The 27,177-nt window shown below is 40.7% G+C and overlaps 1 protein-coding gene across 1 annotated transcript in view; it reads right to left on the bottom strand.

Annotated features, from left to right (window-relative positions):
* Nucleotides 1-27,177, bottom strand: part of GAD2 (glutamate decarboxylase 2) — a 161,533-nt gene that overhangs the window by 62,403 nt on the left and 71,953 nt on the right. The window contains exons 6-7 of the mRNA XM_077490993.1: nt 12,121-12,233; nt 4,253-4,368 (exon numbers count right to left, since the gene is read on the bottom strand). Coding sequence (XP_077347119.1) covers nt 4,253-4,368; nt 12,121-12,233 — 229 coding nt within the window. The remainder of the gene's footprint in view (nt 1-4,252; nt 4,369-12,120; nt 12,234-27,177) is intronic.

The following is a 27,177-nucleotide window of genomic DNA, read 5'->3' as shown; positions in this document are numbered from 1 at the left end:
GACTCCTGCACTCCACTCAGACAGCCAGTCTGGAGCAGGAAGTCCCATGCTCCTCCGTTGAACACAGCGGGAAGGGGCGGAGTCAGACAAACCATGTGGTTCATTGCTAGATGATGAATGGTCATGTCCTAGCAGCCAACCACCACTGACATCTGCAGGAGGAGGACCTGGGAGTTGTGGTAGCTGCCAGGACTGCAGGGGAAAGTTCCAATCTCCACTGTGGGGATGGAGTCGGCCTAGTCACATGGTTGGTTGCTAGACGCTGGGCAGTCCTAGTAACTGACCACAAATGGCGGCAGCAGCAGCTAGGAGGTGAGACTGCAACGGCATCATTGTGGTAGCCAGAATATCAGATCATATCTATGGCAACACTGGCACGGGCTCAAGGGGCAGCTGCTTCGGGCCTCACAACAATAACTGGGCCCTGGGCAGCTGCCCGTTTTGCCCCACGTTGAAGATGGCTATGGTTTCGTGTTATACCCATATTTAGGGTGTAACATAAAACATAGTGTAATTCTGCCAGCCACTACTCTCAAATCTCCCTCTCCCTTGCCTGGATTACAGGGTTCTTTACCACATCATCTATTCACAGATCCATTCACACAAATCTGTGGATGGAAGACTACATGTCCCATTTGCTATTGTGGCAGAGGGGCTGTTAGTGTTAGGGACTGTGCATTGCACCCACGATGCACCCATTGCAGTTGTAATGCTTTGCAGACTTCAGTGCATAATATTATTAAATGCTAAATCTTTTCCTTTTGCAATATGGGTGCATTAATAAATGTTTTACAAAAAGTGTAATATGCCCTATAAGCTATTATTAACTAAAGCTAGCTATTAAAGGATATCACTTCAAACTCCAAACTTTTTCCATTAATTAATGGCTAACATGGTACAACACTCATTTTCAGTTCATAAATGACTCAGCAAAACTTCAAAACTTCAAGTAACTCTAACTTGGAGGCCTTTGTACAGTATTCTGCTGCTGTACTGCCACCTATAATTACAAGAAATAACGATGATGTGAAATATTCGACATTTAGAGAACGTATAGCGTGATCCTTGCAGAACCTCCAGCACTGACATGAACAAAGCTGAATGCTTAATGTAAATGAAGTGTAAAATGGCAATTGAGGTCAGTGCAGCTCTGAAACATTTTAGCCCTGCAATTTTATACAACAAGAACTCTGTGATTACAAGTACTATTCACAGAGCTTGTTGAGTCACTACTCCTCTCTCAGTGCTCTTTTCTAAGTGTCAACCCATCTCTGTTTGATTATTACGTGAGAGAGGAAAAAAGTCTAATAAGTACCTTTTCCCCTTGGTATTTTAGTAAACGATAGCGTCATAATGGAGAAAAATCACATCCATCAGACTCATTGGTATTCCATTCCAATGACAGTGACGCTCAGCACTCCCTCTCCTTCTTTGACTCATATCAGTCACTTTTATATCTTAACGGAAATGCTCTTTTTTTCCTTACATGTTAAAACATTCTTAAATCATCCTTAGTAATGTTATTTTGTGAACAAATATAACTCACTCTCTGCTAAGTTACAGAGGTCACTATATAGGTAGATACTCTATGCTGCCAGAGGTTGGCAAAGGACTGTCACTAAAACTTTAGTGTCTAAAGAGTGCCTGGTCTTCACCAGGGCTTCTGATCATGGGGATGGCTGCCAGGTTCTTCCCAGGTTGGAGCCCTCTGGGTTGCCTTAATGACAACACCTGACCGTGGGAAAGTGTTATACAAGAGTACCAAACCAGAAGATGGAGCTGTTGTTAGGTTCAGGCTTTACATCAGGACAGGAGTGAGACAAGTATCATTACAGTAGTGAAATAATCAGGTTGAAGGTCTGGACTGGTAACAGACAGAATCCATGGTGAGTTGTAACTAACAGTAACAGATTGGAAGCAGCATTGGAAGTCTAAACCAGGAGCTAACACTAGTGACAGACACATTTGTCCAATTATTTCTTTGCCCATGTAGTTTTGTTTTTTCTCCCCTACTAACCTTTCCTCACCCCTGCATCTATTCATTTAGCCACTAAAATACCAAGGAGCTCTAGGTATAGTTGAGCATGGATCTCTCTCTTTCATGTGATAGTACTGGTTCCTCTCAATTGGCCCAGCACTGTCACACGGGGTCAGAGAAGGCATTCAAAGCTTTGTGTAAGCTTGCAAAGGGATTTTTTCCTTGGACCTGGCAGATAAATAGAGCAGTAAGGGAATGAGTAAGGGCGGGTATAATTTGGGGGAAAGGATTAGAGTCTCTATCGGGTTTATTGTTATCTGTGTCCATAGTGGGGATATTTCCCTTCTTCATGTAGGGCTCAGACAAAAACAAAAACACATTTTAGTAGAGTGGGGAAGAGTTCAAATGTCTGCCAATACTTTAATGCTCTTGTGTTACAGGGACAGAACGCAGTGGAGTAGCATGGGGGAGGCAGTTGGTGCGGTCACCGCGTCTGCAATGATTAGAGGGGCGCAGACAGAGCTGACGCCACCATAAGGCAACCCAAGCAGCTGCCTTTTTTTTAATACCTGTCGCCTCCAGAAGCCAAACTAAAACTTTCATGCTGCACCTGGTAGGAGAGAGGGCAAAGTATGGAGGCTTTATTTTACCTGCTGTTTAGCTGCTTTTATTAAGAAAGCATGGAGAATGGATCCAAGCATGCAGAGGAGGGCGGTGCAATGGGCGGCCCAATTCAAAGTGTGTGCAAGCAGTCACACTGTGCCCGGTGGGAGTCAGGCCGGAATGCCAGGGAAGGAGGAGGTCAGGGTGGAGGAGGCTCCCCCCTGGTTGCTGCAGCTACTGCCGTCATCAGAGATCCTGCTGGTATTTTCCTGCCTGCAGGTGGGTTAGCTGTTAACCCACCTGTCCCTGGTGCTGCAGGACCAGTGAGATGTGGGGGGATTTTGTGTGTGATAGGGAGGGGAGTACCTGGGGGTGAAGGGACTGAAGGGCTCTGGTAGTGTACCTGGAAGTGTGATCAGAGTGGAGGGATGGGGGGGGGGGTACAGTGGTGTGATCAGAGTGGAAGGATCTGGTGGGGGATCTGGGGGTGTGATTAGAGTGGAGGCATCTGGTGGGGTATATGGAGGTATAATCAGAGTGGAGGGATCTAGGGAGATCTAGAGGTGTGATCAGAGTGGAGAGATGGAGGGGATCTGGAGGTGTGGTTTGAGTGGAGGGATCTGGTGGGGGATCTAAGGGGTGTGATCAGAGAGGAGGAAATCTGGGGTGTGATAAGAGTGGAGGGAATCTGCATGTGTGATCAGAGTGGAGGAATCTGGGGGGTGTGTGGCTATCTAAAAGTCCACCGTTAGGGGGCACAAATTACTTGCCTTGCCCCAGGCGCTGACAACCCACGCTATGCCACTAACAGAAAGTTAGAAACCTATTTGGGTCACAGACAGAAATAAAGACCAAAAGGAAGTGTTACCTCCCCACTCTGTCCAAAACTAAAAAACTTCAGAAGTTAAACCAGGGACAGGAACTGGCCGAAAATTTGATCCATCTTTGGGGAGGAATTACACCCAGCCTGATGTTTTTATTTGTACAATCACTTCCGCTGGCTATAGCCGGCAGCAGTAAATTTTGTAGTCTGATGGCAGGGAAGCCTCCCTCTGTTACAATAGCACAGCGGGAGGGATTCACCCATCAACAATGACTGTGCTTATAGGGGAATCGATTGATTTTCTTTTCTTCAACCCATGGTTGAAGGAAAGAAATGTGTATAATATATGGCCAGTTAGTAGTGTTTAGGGGTATTTAAAGCAGAATAAACCATTTATTTAATTTCTCATGCAATCCCTGTAAAATAGCTAGGGAAAAATTGTGCATGCATGCACACATGTAAAACTTTCTTCCCTGAGGCTGTTTTAAAAACCCCAACATCTCAGAGAAACCTCTTCCGTTACTCCTCCTCTGAATTAATGGAGGTGCATACTTAAGAGAGAAGTGATGTAATTTTTCTTTTATGGGAAGTAATTTTATGGTGTATAGTAGGGTGGATCTACCACCATACTATTAGCCCTTCTTCATAACTTACTTCAATATGCCTAATCTAAAATCCATGGATTGCAGAAATCAGTCGATTGACCAGAGGAGATGTGTGAACTGGAAGTGCCAGCAAGCACAGAAGAAAAGGCACACAGGGACACTCAGGGAACATTTAAGTCAAAATTGAACTGAAAAAGTGCCTATTTGCTTTATAACACTAATGATATAAATAAAGAGACATACCTGTTCTGATGTGAAGGCAACCAGTCTCGGGATTGCAGACATTCCTTTCTCTTTAACTTCTGGGAACATCTTGAAACGTGCAATCAACATAGCATACAAGTTAGATATGGCACCACCTGGAGTCCACAGTAATACATTGTTACTTTTCCATTGAATTGTCAGTACATTCTTCAACAAATTGATGTTCAGGAATATTTCACTTTCTGCTGTAAGCTCGAATGAACAAGGTCATACATTGGAGCCATTTATTCTGCTCCTCGCTCCCCAAACACCATATAGCCAAACGCTTGTGGATACCTGACCATCACACCTACCTTAATGGCCAGTATGTGGGCATGCCTCTTATTTATTTTAATGAAGAGAACTGCTAATGGTACAACATACAAAGACACTTTAGATAATTAGGCACCTCCAACCTTGTGGCAACAGCTTTCTATAAGGTCATTTTATTTTCCAGCATAACTGTGCTCTGTGTACAAACCAGCTCCATAAAATACATGGTTTAATACGTTTGTTGAGAAGGAACACGAATGGCCTGCAAAGAGGCATGACATCAACCCTAATGACACCTTTGGGATGAATTGGAATACAAAAAGCAATCCATGTTTGTGGTGAATTGGAAAAACAATTGCAATCCAAGTGTTCTTGCACAACATGAGTACCAGACCTCACAATTGCTCTTTTGGTTAAAGAGACACACTTTTGTGGAAATCCCTCCCAGAAGAGTAGAGGCTGCTATAGCCACAAAGGGGGTCCAAATTCATATTGATGCCAATGGATTTGGAACGAGATTCTCAACAAGCTCAAATATGTATGATGGTCAGGTGTTCATAAACATTTAGACATATAAGGGGGAAACTGAAGCACTCAGAATCTGGTGTAGCTGTACATGGTAGCCAATCAACTTCTAACTTCAGCTTGTTCTATTTGGCTTTGACAATAAAACCTTAAAGTTGATTGGTTTCTATTCAAAGCTGCACCAGATCTTGCATACTCCAGTTTTAGTAAATCTCCCCCATTATGAATTTCCAATAGTCTATGCATATTTACAACACTTTTCTTGTTTTGCATGCTACAATGGAAATTCTAGTAAGTATACAAAAATCTTAAATACTTGTTAGTTATCATGTACATAACACAAAGGCATTTTTCATTTTCCTGTATGATCATTATAATTGTTAACTACTTAAGCCCCGAACCATTTTGCTGGCCAAAGACCAGAGCACATTTTGGGATTAGGCACTGCGCCGCTTTAACTGACAATTGCGCGGTTGTGCAACATGGCTCCCAGACAAAATTGTCCTTTTTTTCCCACAAATAGAGTTTTCTTTTGGTGGTATTTGATCACCTCTGTGGTTTTTATTTTTTGCACTATAAACAACAATAGAACGACAATTTTGAAAAAAAAAAAAAACACATTATTTTTTACTTTTTGCTATAATAAATATCCCCAAATAATCCTCAGTTTAGGCCGATATGTATTCTTCTACACATTTTTGGTAAAAAAAATCGCAATAAGCGTTTATTGATTAGTTTGTGCAAAAGTTATAGCGTCTACAAAATAGGGGTTTGTTTTATGCCATTTTAATTATTATTATTTTTTTACTAGTAATGGCAGCGATATGCGGTTTTATCGGGACTGTGACATTATGGCGAACATGTTGGACAATTTTGACACATTTTTGGGACCACTGTCATTTTTACAGCGATCAGTGCTATACAATTGCACTGATTACTGTAAAAATGACACTGGCTAGGAAGGGGTTAAGTGTGTCCTGGGGAGTGATTCTAACTGTTGGGGGGGGGCTATGTGTGACACATCACTGATCATAGCTCCCGATCACAGGGAGCTATGATCAGTGACAGTGTCACTAGGCAGAACGGGGAGATGCTTGTTTACATTAGCATCTCCCCATTCTTCAACTCCATGAAGCGATCACAGGTATCCCCACAGACCCGCGATCCTACTCACGGAGCTCCCAGCAAGGTCGCCTGCACGCCTCCGGTGGCGTGCACGTGACCACACGGTGGCAAATTCAAAGGAACGTACCTGTACTCCCATTTGCCCAGCCGTGCCATTCTGCTGACGTAAATGTACATGCGGTGGTCGGTAAGTGGTTAATAAAAAAGTCATATAAAAACAGCCAATGCATTTTAGGGGCAACACAACTCCCCCTTCATCAGGGCTACAAGAATATGCACAAAGGCATAGTCATAATGATGACAAATTATGTCTAGAAATGCACATGAATATATACCACAAAATCTAGAAAATCACATTACAGACGTGAACTTCAGTTGTCTTGATTAAAGTATAGAATGTTAAAAGATGCAAGCAAAATACCTAGAAACATCCAATAAAGAAAGGCAATATATGATGGAAACATACATTACATTACATCACAATTTCAGTTTACTTTATATATTAATTTTATTTACTGGATGTTTTACTATGTATATCACTTGCATCTTTTAAAATTCTATAATTCAATCAAGACAACATGTGACAAGTCTGTTGTTAATATCGGATGTTCTAGATTTTGTGATATACAATCTATACATAGCTCGACACAATTTTCATCATTATGACTATATTTTTTGCTATTCCTTTGTAGCCTGGAGGAAGGGGGAGTGATATTGGCGAGAAATGTGTTGGATGTTTTTCTATGACTTTTTTTATCAACAATTAAAGTTATCTTGGACTCTTTTATCCAATTTTGGTTTGGTGTATCTTTCTGTACTTTTATGGACTGAGTACTCATAGAAGAAAGGATGCTCATTGAAGGAAGCCTTGCTATGCAGGAGCCATCTTATCAGAGCTATTGAGCTTTTTAAAAAAGGTTTTCTTCATCTGACTACATTTACAGGTCTAAAAAGTTTGGGGTGAAGGACCTTGACTAGCCTGCAGTCCTGACCTCATCCCGATAGAACATCTTTGGGATGAATTAGAGTGGAGACTGCGAGCCAGGCCTTCTTGTCCACATCAGTGACTGACCTCACAAATGTGCTTCTGGAAGAATGGTCAAACATTCCCATAGACACTCCTAAACCTTGTGGGCAGCCTTCCCAGAAGATTTGAAGCTGTTCTAACTGCAAAGGTGGGCCAACTCAATATTGAACCCTACTGGCTAAGCCCTTGTACACACGGTCGGAGAATCCGTCGGAATGTGTCCTATCGGACCGTGTTGTCGGATAATCCGACTGTGTGTGGTATGCATCAGACTGATTCCGTCGCAATATCCATCGGACCCAATTTTCCAACATGTTGGAAATATTTCCCGACCAACTGGGCCGATCGGACATACTCCGATCATGTGTAGAGAATTTTGATCGGACCAAGTGCCACGCATGCTCAGATCAAATTCCTACATCTTTGCTATTGGCTACTAGCCTGAATGTAGTCCCATCGTAACGAAATTGCGTCCTCACGTTCTGAAAGATCGGATTTTTTCGCCAACTTTGTCCGACCGTGTGTATGCAACAGTTTCGGACAAGATCTGACGGACAAAATCTGATGGGCAAAATCCGACGGATTTGGTTGTGGAAATCTCCAACCGTGTGTACAGGGGCTTAGACTGGCAGGCGTCCCAATACTTTTTGGCAATATAGTGTAAGGTTTCATGATACGCAAGCTCCATCTCCAAACATTTCCTGTTTCGTTCACAGATATTACGGGTGAGTGGTTTGTTTGGTTTTGTAGCTGTTTCTCTATGCCCAGTTCTTGTTAAGTGACTGAATAATTTATTTGTCTTGACGTAATATTAAGATAAATAGTATTGTAATAGTAGAGAAGTCACACTGAATGAATATCTAGCGTAGACGGAGTCTGCTCTAAATTCAGCTGTTCTAATTATAAAACTCCTTTTTGGCTTCCATATCACGACTCACGTTATCTGAATATGATGCCACACGTTGCTGGTGGGGATGGAGAAGTAGCTACCCCTGATTAATAGTGTTTGATTGCACTGCCATCTTGCCTGACCTGCAGGCATACATATTCAAATGCATGTAATTGGTGCTCAGTTGATATTCTGAAGAACTCTCAGGAACACAGATGACTGAGCAATATGGATGATAGGGGGGTGTCCTCAGGACATCATCTGCTTACATCTGAGAGCAAAATGTTACTGCGTAATTCAGAGGAAATGTTTGCATAGAGAGCAACATAAAAATTGAAATAGAAGATCAGAGACTTCAAAAATCGACCTCATACGAAGCATCAACTGGTAATAGTAATAAGCGAATAATTGAAAATGGGCTTTGCAGGCCATTTGCCCAATCTACTCCTGCGATCTGGTTCTCTTGGGTTAGGTTGTATGTTTTTTCCTCCTTCTTTTTCTGATTTTCAACCCCACAGACATGGAAATAAGAACATCCCAACACTGGGAACACAGGAAGAAATTTCCCCCCCACTCCCTATCCACGTGACAGGTGTCAGAACAGGAATAGATGAGAAATATTCTCCATGGGGACACAAAGGGGTTTGATTTACTAAAGGCAAATGGACTGAACTTTGCAAAGTGCAGTTGCACCCTGTAAGTGCAATTGTTCCAGAGCTTAGTAAATGAGCAGAAGCTCTGCTGACTTCTATCATCCAATCATGCGCAAGCAAAAATGCTGTTTTTTTTTATTTTCCTTGCACGTGATTGGGTATTCTTTGCAAAGTGAAGATTTGCCTCATTTACTAAGCTTTGTAGCAGCTACACTTGCAGAATCCAAGTGCACTTTGCAAAGTGCAAAGTCTATTTGCCTTTAGTAAATCAACCCCATAGAATTTACAATCTGACAGTTTTTTATTTATAGAAAGAGGATCACAAAATCACAAAAACATAAATCAGGTATAACAGATCAAGTACAGAGATGCATAATTATTTGCAATATGACAATCAGTACAATATTTGACAGTAAAATGCATCTCAAACTGTGCATGTTGAACTTCTGAACGTACAGGAACTGGGACATCAGTTATGGGTGAGAAATACTGTGGCTGGTCCTCAGTTTTAGTTGTATCTCCTGCCCTCAGAAAAAACTATTTTCAAATTATACAGAAAATTTTTTTTTTCTCAGGTAAAGATTGCAAGAAGTGTGAGAGTTGTAACAATATCTATTCAACTGAAGGAACTCTGAAGGACGGGGATTTTCTTGTCAAATAACATTCAGATGAAGGAATGGTTACTAGTCAGGATAAGAAATGGAACATCTGAATGACCCAATGAGCCCAATATTGAGTGGAGATGTATTAGAACCCCTGTCTGTTTTTTTATTGCTGTATGTGCCTTATTAGGGAGATTCACCCTCTCAATTTGTCCTGTTTAACATTATCACTGAAAGTCAAAGTAAAAAAATGCCCAAATTTTGGGTTGTCCCCTGAAAAATAACAGAGGAGAAATTTTCCGATGGGGAAACTAGTTCTGGGGATCTTGGGACATTTAGATTTGAGCTACCCTAGGCCAAACTAAACTTGTGCACCCCCTAATTTAAATGTGACCCACCTCTTCGTGTCATGGCCACACCCCTTCCTGTTTAAGACCCGCCCTGACATTTTCCAGTGGGGACACTAGTTCTGAGGGCCTTAGGGGGATTCCCTTAATTTACAGGGATTTCCTTTCACTTGCTGTTTAACTATGGGGCAGGAAATGAAGGGAAATTTCTGCAATGGGACAGGGATGGCGAAAAATAGTAAGGGGCTGTTAGGGGCTTCTGATGTTTTTTTTTTATTGCCTCTAAATGCCCCTCCATGTTAGCCTATGTGTCCATGCACACATAAACTTTTGGAGGCCTTCGGAAGCATAAGTGTTTAGGGACAGTAGAAAAAACGACAGCCTGTGCGTCCAGGAGCAGAGGCTGTTGAGCTGTAAAAACACAAAATGCCAAAAAGCGCTGATAAATACGGCTAAACGCTGTAACAAGCTTTTAGCCGCATTTGGCCACATTTGACATTTTGAGGCGTTTTTACATTATAGGGAATGTTTTTACTGAAAAAAATACAAAAAATGCTAACTGCAAAAATGCGGAATAACACCCATAAACACCCATTAACGCTATTAAAAAATGCAGCTTCTTTTTAACGTTGCTTTTTCCTGGCAGAAGTGCTGGTGTTTTTTAACCGATTCCCGACTGGCGCACGCCGATGTATGTTGGCAGAATGGCACGGCTGGGCAAATGGGCGTACTTGTACGTCCCTTTAAATTTGCCGCCGTGCCATTGCGTGCGCGCTGGCCGGGACCTCCATGAGTCGGGTCGCAGGTCCTGCGGACTCGATCGCCGCAGGGATACCCGCAATTGCCTCACGGAGAGGAAGAACGGGGAGATGCTAATGTAAACAAACATCTCCCCGATCTGCCTAGTGACAATGTCACTGATCTCTGCTCCCTGTGATCGGAAGCAGAGATCAGTGACATGTCATGTGTAGCCACACCACCCCCACAGTTAGAAACACTCCCCAAAACACACTTAACCCTTACACTGCCCCCTAGTTGTTAACCCCTTAAATGCCAGTGTCATTTACACGGGAATCAGTGCATTTGTATAGCACTGATTGCTGTATAAATGACTATGGTCCCAAAAATGTGTCAAAAATGTTCGATATGTCCGCCATAATGTCGCAGTCACGATAAAAATCACTGATTGCCGCCATTACTAGTAAAAAAAAAAAAAAAATTATTAATAAAAATGGCATAAAACGATCCCCTATTTTGTGAACGCTATAACTTTTGCGCAAACTAATCAATAAATGCTTATTGCGATTTTATTTTACCAAAAATATGTAGAATACATATCGGCCTAAACTGAGGAAAAAAAAGTTTTTATATATATTTTTGGGGAATATTTATTATAGCAAAATGTAAAAAAAGAATGCGTTTTTTTTTCAAAATTTCGCTCTTTTTTTGTTTATAGCGCAAAAAATAAAAACCGCAGGGGTGATCAAATACCCCCAAAAGAAAGCTCTATTTGTGGGGAAAAAAAAGGATGCCAATTTTGTTTGGGAGCCACGTCGCACGACCGCACAATTGTCAGTTAAAGTGATGCAGTGCCGAATCGCAAAAAGTGCTCTGGTCAGGAAGGGGGTAAAATCTTCCGGGGCTGAAGCGGTTAAACGTCCTGTGTGCATCAGGCCTTAAAGGTCCCTTCAGCAGTTATTATAAGTTATAAAATACCAATTTCCAATCAAAAAAAAATAAATTTAAGTACCCTTTTACAAGGTCAGGTGGAGCAACATGCAGCTTCATGCATTTAAAATTTGCGTCATTTATTTCATCTTGGGGAAGGACACAATAAGATTTTTTTAACAGCTTCTGAAATACACAACAGAGCTAATGTGTTGACGGGGGAATTTGAGCCTACAGAGACAGAGAACAAAACAGGCCTAGCAAAGATGAATTATTTGATAAGACATCTTGTAAAAAATAAAATAAAAGAGGGCACTCTCTTCCCCATAATTACCAGGCATTCTAATCTCTGCACGCACAGAGTTCTCTTAAACAGAATTGATTAACATTCCCTTTGATTGTTCCTTCAGCTCAGTAGTACTGCCGTCCTGTGTACAATGCAGTCAAGGGTTCTACAGATTCTATTTGCTGCACTGTAGAACCCAGAATATTTAGAACTGCAAGGCAAATGTCTCATTCGATTATTTTTCCTACACGGCACATTTAATGCTCATGGTAATGTGCAGCTTGCTTTGAGGACTGTATACATCGCTCTGAATTAAATTCATAGACCGTCATGGGCTGGAAAGAGAGTCCCATTACACTCTTGCAACACTGAAAAAGGAAATATATATTGCAGATGAAAAGGAATAAGGGGAGATAACAGTTTAGGTCCTAAAATGTAATTTACCGAAAAAAAATAAAAATAAATTAATTTACCTGGTGAGAATATTCCGTCACCATTGCCTCCAGGCCAGCCAATCATCTCTCTCATTTTCTTTAGCGTGACATATTCCAACAATACAAATACAGGAGCAATTTCATAGGTGAACCTAAAAGAAGGAAAGTCAATTACGAAAAAGCTTCCAGACATAACAAACTGCAAATAATGATAGCTTGTGAAACAATTCTGTGTCAATGTAAAAGAACACAAGGACTTCTAATCATTTCACGACAACTAATCAGACCCAAAAAGGAATAAACATATAGAAAAAGATGAGCTTGATGTAAATATTTAAAATTAGTACTGAAGGTTTATTTGGTTTGTTCTATGTATATTTTGTAATTATATTAGTATACAGGATCACATTTGATTATACAATATGCAGTTTGCTCCTGGTTAGCATTGCTATGCAATGGTTGTGTTATACAGCACCCTCTCTTAACCTTCCTGGCGGTATGATTATTTCAGATTTTAGGTGCTGAAAGCGGTACAATTATTTTGCATGAAAATTTGGCGTTTTATATTGTAGTCCTGTAATTCTAAAGCCCCATACACACTATCAGATTGTCTGCTGAGTTTTTCCTTCAGATTTACCAAAACCATATAATATGAGGTCAAACCTTAGGAGTTTCAATGTGTATGCAATCAGGCAGGACCTTGTACTACATGGTTTTGGTAAATCTGAAGGAAAAACCCAGCAGACAATCTGATAGTGTGTACGGGGCTTTAGGAATAACTCACTTTAATCTGTCCAAACCAGAGTCTAGCAGACATTCCGGGTATGATAAAGTTTGAAAAATGAAATCATAAATTATAATATAATAAATAACTATAAATAATTATACCAAATAATAATATAACAATAATAAAAATTATTCAATAATGTAATCAAATCAAAAACACTGAAATTTGCTCAGTTGCAGAATTGTCACTGTCATTACTTTTCAGTATTTGATGACGGATCTCCCCACAAATCGCTGTCGCTCAATTCTGCGAGTGATTCCAATTTATTATCGCTATTTTCTAGCTGGTCTAAAACAATTTTTGATGTAATGGGACAGTTTTGGTTGCTATGGACAATCTCCAGTTTCCAGGCATAAAGAACAGTTTTTATATTATAAAACTGCATGCAGGACACTGGGCAGACCACTAGGGACAAAGGGGGTGTGAAATAATTACATACAGCAATGTCATCTGTAAGATTACATTATACTGTATGTATACTGTGTGTTTTACTTTTTGAATTTGGCGCCGTTCTCCATCCCCGTGCGTCGCAACGCTCGCAGGGAACAGAGATCGGCTCCGTGATGAATCGAGCGGAGGACGAGCCGCACGTACAGTGGGGGGACATCGCTGGATCCAAGGGAGAAGGTAAGTAAACCTCCTCCTGCACCACCGCTCTTGGAATAAAACTTCCACCCCGAACCAGACTCGGGAATACCGCCAGGGGGATTAACCTCCCTGGCGGTATGATTAGTTTTGGTTTTAGGTGCTGAAAGTGGTACAATTATTTTGCATGGAAATTTGGCGTTTTATATTGCAGTCCTGTAATTCTTAGGAATAGCTCTCTTAAATCTGTTTAAAGCAAAGTCTAGCAGACATCCCGGGTATGATAAAGTTTATAATATAATAAATAATAATAAAAATTATTCAATAATGTAATCAAATCCTAAAACACTGAAAAAGGGACACTTTCTGGTTGCTATGCACAATCTTCAAATTCCAGGCAGAAAAAACAGTATTTATAATATAAAAGTGCATGCAGGGCACTGCACAGACCACTAGGGACAAAGGGGGTGTGTATTTTTTTTATACAGTACTGCAATCTGTAAGATTGCAGTACTTTGGCGCCGATCTCCGCTCCCGTGCGCCGTAACGTCGCAGGGAACGGAGCTCGGCTGCATTCGGGCACTGTGTGCATCGAGTGGAGGACATCTCGATCACACAGCGCGGAGGACATCGCTGGATCCAGGGGACAAGGTAAGTAACTCTCCCTGTGTCCTCCCTGTATCCAGCGATGCGATCCCGAGTCTGGCTTGGGGTTACCGCTCATGGAACTAAAATCCCAACCCGAGCCAGACTTGGGATCACCCTCAGGGAGGTTAATGTAAGTCTACGAAGTTGATTTACTAAAGGAAAATAGACTCTGCACTTTGCAAAGTGCAGTTGCACTCAGCTAATGCAGTTGCTCCAAAGCTTAGAAAATTAGGTAAAGCTTCACTTTGCAAATAATATCTAATCACGTGAAAGGAAAATAAAAAAACAGCATTTTTGCTTGCACATGATTGGATGATGGAAGTCAGTAGAACTTCCCTTCATTTACTAAGCACAGAGTGCATAGTGTGTAGTCTATTTGCCTTTAGGAATCAACCCCTATGAGTCATCTGACTCATAAGGGTTGACTTACTAAAGGCAAAATGACTGTGCACTTTTCAAAGTGCAGTTGCATTCTGCAAGAGTAGTTGCTCCAGATCTTAGTAAATGAGAAGAAGATCTGCTGACTTCCATCATCAAATCATGTGCAAGCAAAAATTCATTTTTTTTTTCCTTGCACGTGATTGGGTACTCAAAGTGAAGCCTTACCTCATTTACGTTATGGAGCAACTGCACTTACAGAGTGCACGGTCTATTAGCCTTTAGTAACTCAACCTCATAGATAGCCATGCTCTCTTTGTTTGTCTGATCTCTTATCTCATGTTTTTCATTTAATTTTCTCCCAACTGGGGTAATTTGGGGAGCCTTCCCCATGTTGGTCCATACTGCAGGGCCACTGTTCCCCTGCCCATTCACAATAAAGTCTAGGCTGTTTTGCTACACTTGGGGCCACCTAGTCCAAAGGTTTATCCGCTTTATCCCTTTCTCCTTTCCAGCTGTTGCTAATTCCATTTAAGGGGAACTCTGAGATGTCCAATGCCTCCATGGAAATCCCCACCAAAAATTATATGATATTATTACCTTTGTTTGAAGAGGTAGACTGTTGTTCCAAAAAATGCATCAGGTATCAAAGAAATAGATCCCAGGAAATATAAACTTTTTTTGATGGATTTGTATATAGTTTGAGTTTGTGATAACACTCACAAACAGATTGTATACAGTGGGGGTTATTTACGAAAGGCAAATCCACTTTGCACTGAAAGTGCACTTGAAAATGCAGTCGTTCTAAATCTAAGGGGTAGATCTGAAATTAGTGGAAGCTCTGCTGATTTTATTATCCAATCATGTGCAAGTTAAAATGCTGTTTTTTATTTTCCTTGCATGTCCCCCTCGGATCTACAGCGACTGCACTTCCAAGTGCACTTTTTTGGGAAAGTGGATTTTCCTTTAGCAAATAACCCCCATTGTGACACAAATGCACTAATGAAGGTCAGTTCCCATATGTTGTGGTCCTTTAGACTTTTTGTACTAACGTTAATTTTATTTCGCAATCCATACATACAAAGAAGAGTTGTACAAGAGCCAAGGGCCACTTGTGGAGAGCTTCAGGAAGACCTGGAATTAGCAGGTACAATTGTTTTAAAGAAAACAATAAGTAATGCACTCAACCTCCATGGCCTGTATGCACACTCACCATGCAAGACTCCATTGCTGAAGAAAAAGCAAGTTGAAGCTTGTTTAAAGTTTGCTGCACAAGATTTAGACAAGCCAGTGAAATACTGGGAGAATATAGTCTGGTCAGATGAGACCAAAATTGAACTCTTTGGATGCCATAATACACATCAATGTTTGGAGGTCAAATGGCACTACACATCACCCCAAAAACACCCCCATACCAACAGTGAAGTTTGGAGTTGGGAACATCATGGTGTGGGGCTGTTTTTCAGCATACAGTACTGGCAACCATCATATCCTTGAGGGAAGGATGAATGGAGAAATGTAGCATTAAGAAAATCTTGATAAAAATCTGCTTCCATCTACCAGGATGATGAAGATGAAACAAGGGTGGAAATTTCATCAAGACAATGATCCCTAGCACAAATCCAAGGAAATTCTCAATTGGTTTCAAAGAAAGAAAATAAAGCTGCTAGAATGGCCCAGCAAATCATCTGACTTGAATCCAATAGAAAATCTATGGAAAGAACTAAATATCAGAGTTCATAAAAGAAGCCCATGGAACCTTCAAAACTTGAAGACTGTTTGGGTGAAAGAATGGGTCAAAATCACACCTGTACAATGCATGCAACTAGTTTCTCCATACAGGAGGCATCTTGAAGCTGTCATTATCAACAAAGGATTTTATATGAAGTATTGAATACATTTCAGTTTACGTGTTCAAAACTTTTTCATCCATTTTATTACACATAACTTCTTTTCTGCTTTTGTTTTGGTTTCTTTGTATGTATGTATTGCATGGGTTGTTACCAACATGTGAGGAAAATTTAATGTCACCTTTAGAAATAAATTTATCTAAAAAATGGTGACGTGTTTAATACTTATTTTACCTGCTGTAGGTTCATATGTGCCATCACAGTGTGTGCAATGAGGGGAGCAAAGTATAGTTTAACAAGGGTGTTTCAAGTGCTTGTGAAACATCAGTGTACAGAAGAAAGAGCAGCCAGTTCCCGGACAGGGATGGTGGCTGTCAGTGAGGGTTTCAGTCTGATGTTGGTGTATGTCAAATATGCCCTTCTCAGTGGTGGTTTCTTATTCTAGAGCTGCTGCGGTACAGAACTTTCCTAGGGACAGGGCCTGCATTATGGTAGAAGTGAGGATTTGCATGTGTATGGTGTTCCCTTCCAAACCTATGGGTTGAGTAAGACAAATGAGCTGTGCTGAAGAACCGGTAGAAGGTATTTGGTGTTCTGCACTGTTAACTTAAAAAAGTTCTGAAGATTGGTGATGGAACAGGTAGGAACAGCTCAATGATGGTGACTGAGGAGGAGATGGGGTCTTTCTGGTGTGGGGCCTGGTGGGATGATGTAGCCAATTGGCACATATAGCACGATTTCCTCGTGTCAGTAGGCATTGGCACCTGCAGGGCTTTTTTTCTCAAAGAATAGGTGCAGGAACTCCCCCTTTCTGAGTCACCCCTTTTCTCTGCCCCTTTCCACCTCTGAACACCATTCCTTGGTTCCATGCCCTACCCACCTCCCAGTACTGCCCTTTTAGACAATACAGAACCAAGTATCATTTTGTGGTGCTAAGTAATTTGAATCAAATTTGGTATTGATAATAAGAAAAGCAGTAAAAGAGATCCCCTACAGCCAGTAACAATAGTGCCTCCCACCAACAACCATGGACCAACCACAAACCCCCCCCTAGAAATAATAGACTCCCGGCAACAACAACAGATCTTCCCACAGCCAGCAACTCTTTCAACAGTGGATCTCTCCCAGCAACGACTGACCCCCCTGAAATTATAAGACCCACCCCCAGCAGCAGTAGGTTCCCCACCAGCAACAATAGACCTCCTGAGCAACAATATACCCCCCTGAAGAAATAGATCCCCTCCAGCTAAAAATGATACAGCAGCAGGGAAAACCAATAGATCCTGCAGCACACCACAGTGCCCCTTGCCATTACATACAGTCAGTCCTGGAGGTGCCAGAACTGACTTCTCCTGCATTCCCACTAAAATAAAAAATCCTGGGCGCTGTTTGGTAACCCCTTCCTACACTCAATGCGCCCCTTCTCCTTCTAGCAAGCGATTCAGCCTCCTGGGAATTTTTGGTTTTGCAGACAAAAAGGGTTAAGTAAGGAAAACTCAGAATGTATAGAAGAACACAATCATAAAGGTGAAAAACTGCACTGCATACCGCATATATCACTGCAAATTCAGAGCGGCTTCCTTCTGAAAATGCTAGCTGCCTGGCTGTGTTTAAAATGCTAGTTTCTCTAAGACAAACCTAGAAAAAGCATAAAGCAAATTAAATGCAAGAAGTAATAGTAAAATATATTTATAATAACATAGTCATTATAATGACAGCCAGGCCACTAGCATTTTCATAAGGACAGGTCAACTACAAAAGCCAATATATTTCTGTAATGACAGATTTCTGTTACACAGAAAACTATGTAGAGCATACTAATATAAGCTGTAGAGTTCAAGCAATTTTCCCTGCAAGAAGACGGCTCAGTCAAGCATGGTAATAATAATCTTTGTAATAATCAGTTTAATTACAGCCTCCGTGCAATGTGTCAGAATTACTTGACGAGTGGGGGAAGAGGAATCAGTTCAGGAAGACAAGCTATGCAATAATATATAGTGAGAACTCATACATTGCCATTTTTATCTTATTAAATTCACTCAGCTGAGATCTGGGAGAAAAGTAAGGTGCGCCAAAAACTAAGCACAGCAGAAGATGCAAGGAATGGTATATTTAATTAAAATAAGCCAAATGGCTACTCACACTAATATAAAGGTCAGTAGGCATATAACAGTAAAATACTGTGGTCACTCAGCCGGTCCCCGGTGGATGGTGGTGTGTAGAACAACCAGCCAGATATCCATCTTGCCGTCTCAGAACCAGAGTGGAACACACTCGGAGTCGCATCGGAAGTGACGTCAGAACACGTAGATAGCGTTTCAAAGCATCCACACGTTTCAATAGCCATTTAGATTTTATGTGATAGACCAACACAAAGTGGCACATAATTGTGAAGTGGAAGGGAAATTATAAATGTTTTTCAATTTTTTTTTTTACAAATAAATATGTGAAAAGTGTGGCATACATTTGTATTCAGCCCCCTTTACTCTAATACCTCTAACTAAAATCTAGTGGAACCAATTGCCTTCAGAAGTCACCAAATTAGTAAATAGAGTCCATCTGTGTGTAATTTAATCTCAGTATAAATACAGCTGTACTGTGCTGTGCTGTACCTTGGTGAACAAACGAAGGCCAAGGAACACACCAGACAGGTCAGAGATAAAGTTGTGGAGAAGTTTAAAGCAGGGCTAGTTTATAAAAAAATATCCTTTAATATATATATATTATATATTTAATATATAATATATAAACTTTGAACATCTCGAGGAGCACTGTTCAATCCATCATCCGAAAATTGAAAGAGTATGGCAGAACTGCTAACGTACCAAGACATGGCCGTCCACCTAAACTGACAGTCCTGGGCAAGAAGAGCATTAATCAGAGAAGCAGCCAAGGGACCCATGGTAACTCTGGAGGAACTGCAGAGATCTATAGCTCAGGAGATAGAATTTGTCCACAGGACAACTATTAGTCGTGCACTCCACAAATCTGGCCTTTATGGAAGAGTGGCAAGAAGAAAGCCATTGTTGAAAAAAAGCCTTAACGAGTCCAGTTTGCAAGAAGTCATCAAACATGTGGAAGAAGGTGTTCTGGTCAGATGAGACCAAAATTGAACTTTTTAGCCTAAAAGCAAAACACTATGTGTGGCGGAAAATGAACAGTGCACATCACCCTGAACACACCATCCCCACCGTGAAACATGGTGGTGGCTGCATCATGTTTTGGGGATGCTTTTCTTCAGAGACAGGAAAGCTAATCAAAGTTGATGGGAAGATGGATGGAGCCAAATACAGAGCAATGTTAGAAGAAAACTTGTTAGCAAAAGACTTGAGACTGGGGAGGAGCTTCACCTTCCAGCAGGACAATGACCCTAAATATATAGCCAGAGCTAAAATGGAATGGTTTAGATCAAAGCATATTCATGTGTTAGAATGGCCCAGTCAAAAACCAGATCTAAATCTGAGAACTGAGAATGTGTGGCAAGACTTGAAAATTGCTGTTCACAGATGCTCTCCATCCAATCTGACAGCAGAGCTTGAGCTATTTCACAAAGAGGAACGGGCAAAAATAATATCACTCTCTAGATGTGCAAAGCTGGTAGAGACATCCCCCAAAAGAGTTGCAGCTGTAATTGCAGCGAAAGGTGGTTCTACAAGGTATTGATGAGGGGGTTGGTGATGAATACAAATGCACGTCACACTTTTCAGATATTTATTTGTAAAGAATGTTGAAAACCGTTTATCGTTTTTCTTCCACTTCACAATTATGTGCCACTTTGTGTTGGTCTATCACATAAAATACCAATAAAATACATTTACATTTTTGGTTGTAACTTGACAAAATGTGGAACATTGCAAGGGGTATGAATACTTTTTCAAGGCACTGTATATACAGAATTTCTAACAGGCTATGGGCCCAGGCATAGCTCAGAGAAAAGCAGAGAACCCAGTCATAGCCAGCTACAGCAGTGCAAGATATAGCAACAGAAAGAAGACTGCAAAACAAAATGGCCAGTAACACAGTAACTTATATTTGCAAATCTGTCTAACTAGAACTACCAGTCTTGGAAATTCAAGAATAAAATGCTGCTAATAAGAGAAGGTATGTGGAAATTTAAAAATTAAGTCAGACCAGAATACCCTTCAGACGAGTGGGTAGAGAAAGATAAGAAAGCTCAGAGCACAATCTCTGTTAGCATAGAAGATGATCAGAACATTCATACATGCATGCTAAAGAAAAGTGGAAAGGATTACAAAAGGTGCATGAAAAAGCTAATCTCAGCAATAAACTGTATTTCATTAGAAAGCTATACCAAACTAATTTGATTAAAGGCCAAGATATACACGATTACATAAGGCACACCTTGGAAATGGTTGAACACCTGAGAGGTATAGGAGAAGAAATAAAATATTTTTATGTTGCAACACTATTACTCAGTGGTTTACCAGAAAGTTATGATGCTTGTTACAGCACTTGATGCACATCCAGATGATGAACTGGCATTGGAATATGTTAATTGCAAGCTTGTGGATGAATATAAGCGTAAAACAAAAAGCATTAATAGTGACGGTGCTTCTGTTGTTGTTCTACTCAGTTACTCAGTAACATGCAACAAGAAACACATGAATGTTTTGTGTGCAAGGAACAAAGCAGATTGCAGAATCTGGAAAGCTAGAATGCAAAAACAAACTAAGCTACAAAAGGCCAAAAGTTTGAAAAGAGAAACTGATTTTGCTTCAGATAATGAATATGTTTTTCAATCCAAAAGTCGTACCTCATTTTGCAGGCATGGTGTGTTGATTCAGGAGCTACGAATCCCATGACAAATTACAGAAATTTCTTTATTCACATTGACCAGAGTAAAAGAGAAAAAAATCACCACAGCTAATGGGAAAATAATGGAGTCAGAAGCAATAGGACACAGTTTTCTTTGCTATCCTATTTCCCAGAGTGTCACTAGAAAGAAACCTGTGAAAAATGTCCTCTATGTCCCTGCTCTTGAAAATCTTTTGTCAGTGAAGAAGCTCACAAAACAAGGAAACAGTTTGTGAGGACAGTTGTGTCATCACAAAAGGGGATATCTTACTTTCAAAGGCTAAATTTACAGATGAATGGTATCAGCTACACTGCAACAAGGTTATTAATGCTGCCAAAGAGGAAAAATATTCAAACTGCATTCACACATGGCACAGATAACTTGGGCAAATAAGTCCTGAAATAATAAAGAAATTAACTGGGAATGACTATGCAAGTGGAATAAACATTAGTCATGTGATCCAGGTATACTACACTATATCTCTTACACAACAAAAGTACCAAATAAACTTGAACAGTATCTGGCTCAAGTAAATAACAAATCTGGCAAAATGCAGAGTGTATTACACACAGATAATGGAACTGAATTACAGGTGATAACACACAGTTGATTCTCAGAAAGCATGGCATATTATTTCAAACTAATGTACCATACAACCCAGAACAAAATTGGGGTTGCAAAAAGAATAAACCACACTCTATGTGAGAGTGCATGCTATCTCCAAAATCGACTGCCAGGAAAATCAACTGAGAAAATGCCATATGAACTGTGGAATTGAAAGCCCGGAATTTTAACCTTCTAAACATTTTTGGAAGCAAAGCCCAGGTGCACATCCCAGAAGAAAAACATACAAAATGAGATGCTTGCGAAAAGGAAGGTGTATTTGTGGGGTACAGTGAATCTCAAAAGGGATACAGAATTCTACTCCAGGACACAAACAAGGTAACCGTCAGTAGAAGTATAATTGTCTATGAAACTTTAGTGTTCAAAATTTAATGAACTAACATAAACACTTTAAACTGAGGGATATTCCACATGAAGGTAAACAACAAAGTGACACAGAAATAGAGATTAAAGCAGAGTTCCAGGCTTTTTTTCAAAAAGTGTAACTCCTGACTTTTAATAAACAGATGCTCACCTGTCCCACTGTCCAGCGATACGGCCTCGCTTCTCTCCCCCTACTCTCCACGGTGCCTCCATTGAAACTGTAGGCACCTGGCCATGACAGCTTGCCACTTCAAGGTCAGGCACACACTGCGCATGCTCGAGTTGCGCTTCGCTCTCCGTGTGAACAGGCAATCTTCTGGGACCTGTGACGTGTCCCAGAAGATTGCCGCAGATTGCCGAGAGGGAGGGGGAGAGGAGGAGTCGCCTAGGCAACCTGTAGTCGGAAGTAGGAAGTGGGGCAGGGAGTCCCACTCAAAACTAGTCACCCACTCCCCCCCCCCCAAAAAAATTACATGCTAAATGTGCCATGTAATAGGGCGAGGAGTGCTTAAAATGGAAGTTCCACTTTTGGATGGAACTCCATTTTAACAAAGACAATCCAAATATTGTAAAAGAAAAAAACAGGCCACAAGAGGCTTCATTCAGGAAATCCACCAGAAAGAATAACAGTATCCAGAGTCTATCCTATGTTGCTCTCCTAGCATTAAAACCAGAGCCAAATACAAGGGATGAGATGCAACCCACGAGAAACAAAAGTGTATCAGAGCTTTTGACAAAATCACTTACAAATAATAAATTTATAGAACCAAGATCCAAAATGAGACTAATATAAGGAGAAGTTGTTGAGTGGAGGTGTTGAAATAGATTCTTCATGTATTTTGTGCAGCAACTACATCAAGTAGTAGATGGCAGTGTTTACAAGTTTTTAGCTGCTCTATTGTTAAACTCTATGTCTTTTCTCTGTAATAACAATTCCTATTTCCTGTTTACAGAAGCAGCAGGTAAAACACATGTGGGCTGTGCACTGTCTGTTCTGTAGGGCTATAAACAGAATTTCAAGGTTTACATGTGAGTTGTCTGTTGTGCACTGGTATTAGTTCACGTGTATATGAGAGTGCATTTTCATATGTAACTTTTAATAAATTGGTTATTTATTTGGAAAGTCTTTTTGCTTCTGAGTGACTATCAATACAATGGTGGCAGTCATATATATGGTGTAGATGGATTGAAAGGAAGGGATCTGAGAGTTGACAACATCTGGTGACATCTCTTAACCACTTGCTTACTGGGCACTTAAATCGCCCTCCTGTCCAGACCAATTTTCAGCTTTCGGCGCTGATGCACTTTGAATGACAATTGCGCGGTCACACAACACTGTATCCAAATAAAATGTTATCATTTTTTTACCACAAATAGAGCTTTCTTTTGGTGGTATATGTTCACCTCTGTGGTTTTTATTTTTTGTTAAAAAAAATTAAAAAGACCGAATTAAAAAAAAGATTCTATTTTTTAATATTTTGTTATAAAATTTTGCAAACAGGTAATTTTTCTCCTTCATTGATGTACACTGATGAGGCTGCACTGATGGGCACCGATAGGTGGCAATGATGGGCACTGATGGGTTGCACTGATGGGCACTGATTGGCACTGGTAAATCTGGCACTGCTAGGTGGCAATGATTGGCATCACTGGTGGGCATTGATAAGTGGCACTTGTGGGCACTGATAGGTGGCACTCATGGGCATTGATAGGTGGCACTCTGGGCACTGGTAGGTGGCAATGGCAGGTGGCACTGACAGGGGCTACTGATGGGCACAGATGAGGCAGAATTGCCTTTTCAGGACCGATGTCCCTTGCTCTGTTAGCGTGTGGAAAAAAAACGATTACCAAGCTTTTGTTTACATCATGTGATCAGCTGTCATTGACTGACAGCTGATCCCATGGTAAGGGGCCAGGACCAGCCCCTTGCTCGGATCTGTGATCACTTGAGTCTCAGTGACTCGGTGATCACAGCGTGCGCCCTGCAGGGGGTGTGCGGGGAGCGTGCAAAGGGGAGTCCGTCATATGATGGCCTCCCGGAAATTCAGGTCCGTGCTGTGGCCGTCATTCGGCTATATCGCGGACACCAAGTGGTTAAAGGGTCAAGCGCGTATGACCTATTACACATAGGTCTAAGTGGGAGGTGACCTGCTATTGGTGGCGGTGTTGTGCACATGGTGTGTTCATTTCCCAAAGGTATAAGCTTTCAAGTGTCAGAGAATCATTTCACAGAGCACTATACATGTACGTTTTATAATATCCTATTGACATTGTATGTGGACTTTTCTTTATATCACATTTATTAATTGAATATTATAATTATTAATCACATAACATGCACTGGATGAGTAGTGGTGTAGTGCTGAGTCATTTTAATTTTAGTTTATCTATATAAGTAAGTGGTACACATGTAGACTCTGGCAGCAGCACAATTTATATTGTCACATTATTTTTTAGCATGATAAAATGCACAGATGTGCACAGGGGTATTACTATTTAATCTATTGCAATATGTTTCCATTTCATATGTATTATGTAGTGCATTTTTTATAATTCACGCTATGCTCACTAGAATAAAAACAAATGGATCCGATTAAATTCAGATCATTCGTTATGGAAAATCTCTGTGAACATCTCTGTGAACATCAAGCCAGTGAGCCAAAAGAATCTGTACTGAGAGATTGCAGAGGTTGTCATTGCTGACCTCTCCTGAAGAAAATGATAGTTGCCTGGTTGTCTTACTGATCTGGTGCCTTCGCTTTTCTACGGCCTGGAACAAGTTTGTAGATCAGGAGTTCTGGTTGCACTCTGAGTCCAATCTACATGTTTGGTTCAGGTCAGTGACTTAGAAAGTACTGAAACCATAGACAGCCAAGCAACTGTGGGTGCAGGTGTCCTTTAAGACTCCTTTCATAATCACTTAACTGTCTGTAAAAGGAGTCCAGTTATTTGGTGACACGTGATAAATATGATAGGTGCACAAAGGGAATCTTGTTTGGCTACAGAATCATATGGCTTGTCTATAGCTATATAGGAACAGGAGAAGACAAATGAAGAAAAAAATAATACAGTTAGTCTCCATGCACACTGGACGTTAAAATAATGTTATAAAAACATCAGTAGCTTTGCAATGAGTCTTTCAACGTTTTTATGATATCGTTTATTAGTGTTTTTTAGCATTTTTCTGCATCAGCATTTATTTTTTACAATGGATCAAAAATGTTAAAAAATGCTGGTGAGCCACATTTTGAGCATTTATTGGCATTTATGAGCGTTTATGAGCATTTGCCATTTTTTGTGGTAAAAAAAACGACCCCTGAATGCGATTTTATGGAGTTCAGAAAACAGCCCATAAACTCCACTGCTGATAAATATCCAAAAATGTCCATGTGTGCATGGACACGCAGGATAACATAGAGAGGAGTTTATGGGCTGTTAAAAAAAATGCCCAAACTTCCAAAAATGGCGGTTTATGAGCTTCAGTGTACATGGAGCCTTAGAGACATTTTTTGTTGACATTAGAAACTACAAAATGTATAAATCACTTATTATGTGGTAATTTGTCTTTTGCACAAGGTTCAGACCAACAGAGTAAAAGAAGCTTTTCCTGCCTCTATGTTTGTTTTAATTGAACTAATAATTTTTTTTTGGTGTACAGGGGATGTTATTTTTGCTGTTTTTTTTTTTTTTTGGAGAACTTGGATAAGGATGACGGTAGTGGTGGGATACCCCAAGATAAGAACACTGAGGTTTTAATCTTTCTCTAACCTTTTTGCTTTAAGTAGAATCAGAACAAGTAGAGCAAAGTTCCTTTTCTTTTAGTGGACAATATCTGGACAGAGCTCTTGAGAACACCAGCCAGTGTCCCCTTTACCAGACCCACAGCTGACTATATTAGGCACCAGAGAGCTACCTAGAGCACAAGGTCCACAAGATCCAGTAATGGTGCATCATATATAAGCCCCTGAAGAAGCGGTTTCCGCAAAACATGTAGAGCTTGTTCCAAATGTTACTTATCTATCTCTCCAGCCTTGTCTCATACATCCGGGCTGTTCAGGCTCAGTATCTTTTATAGTAACGGTTACCATTGGAGATATCAAGTCTTTCACTGTAGAGTGCTACAGTACTGTTTTTATATGTCATTTTAGAACTTATGCATAAATTGTTATAAATAAAATTTGTTTTTTTATCAGTGGTGCCTATGAAGTCAATTTTTAAAATTACATACATCTTCTGATAGTCAGCTGACATATTACAGTAGAATATGGTAAATGACATCACAGTAACAGCTTTGCCTCCTAGGTAAGAATAGGTGGAGAGGTTCTTGTGAGTACTGGTAACTATAAGCCAAACAGTAGCATTCGTTGCTAATCAGATGCTGCATAAGAATATAAAAGGCGTATCAAATGGGAGATAAGACATGTTCTTCAACTGATATTGGCTGTGTATTAATTATTTTAAATATGTGTGGTTTGTAAAGGCTTTTAAAGGCAGGTAACTACATTTTTGGGTTGAGTGGGAAAGGTTTACAGGCCTTGCTCCTTTATTTTTTTGGTGTTTGTGTCCCATCTTCTACTTCCTGTCTCAGAGATGCAACAGGAAGTGGAAGGAAAAGTCTACAAAGTGAGGGAAATCTTCTCTTACACAGCTGTTACTGGATCAGGTGTCCTTAATTGTAATGGACCCTCACCTCTAGTTCTGGTGACTCTATCTATCTATCTATGATTTCCCATGACTTTTCTGTCTCTATGACAATGGTCACCAGGACAAAGAGAGAGGGTGAATCTACCAGACAAAGAAACAGTAAGAATGTTTTAGTCAAGTATACTGTATATGTTAACTGCTTGCTGACCAGCCATCGTCATTTTACTGAGGCAGGTCTGCACGATCCCGCGAGCTGTCATAGCTATACGTCAGTTCGTGGGACCGGCGCCCGTGCCCGCTACACTGCGGGGGTGCCGATGCTCATGGCCGGCGGTCGCGGACCGCTGGCCGCGAGTGATCGCGGGCACAAGAGGCAGAACATGTAAGTGTGTGTGTGAGAC

This window comes from Lithobates pipiens, unplaced genomic scaffold, assembly GCF_037356315.1.
Source record: "Lithobates pipiens isolate NorthernLeopardFrog02 unplaced genomic scaffold, aLitPip1_a1.2 Scaffold_19, whole genome shotgun sequence".
NCBI lineage: Eukaryota > Metazoa > Chordata > Amphibia > Anura > Ranidae > Lithobates > Lithobates pipiens.
This window is presented reverse-complemented; position numbering and strand designations above follow the sequence as displayed.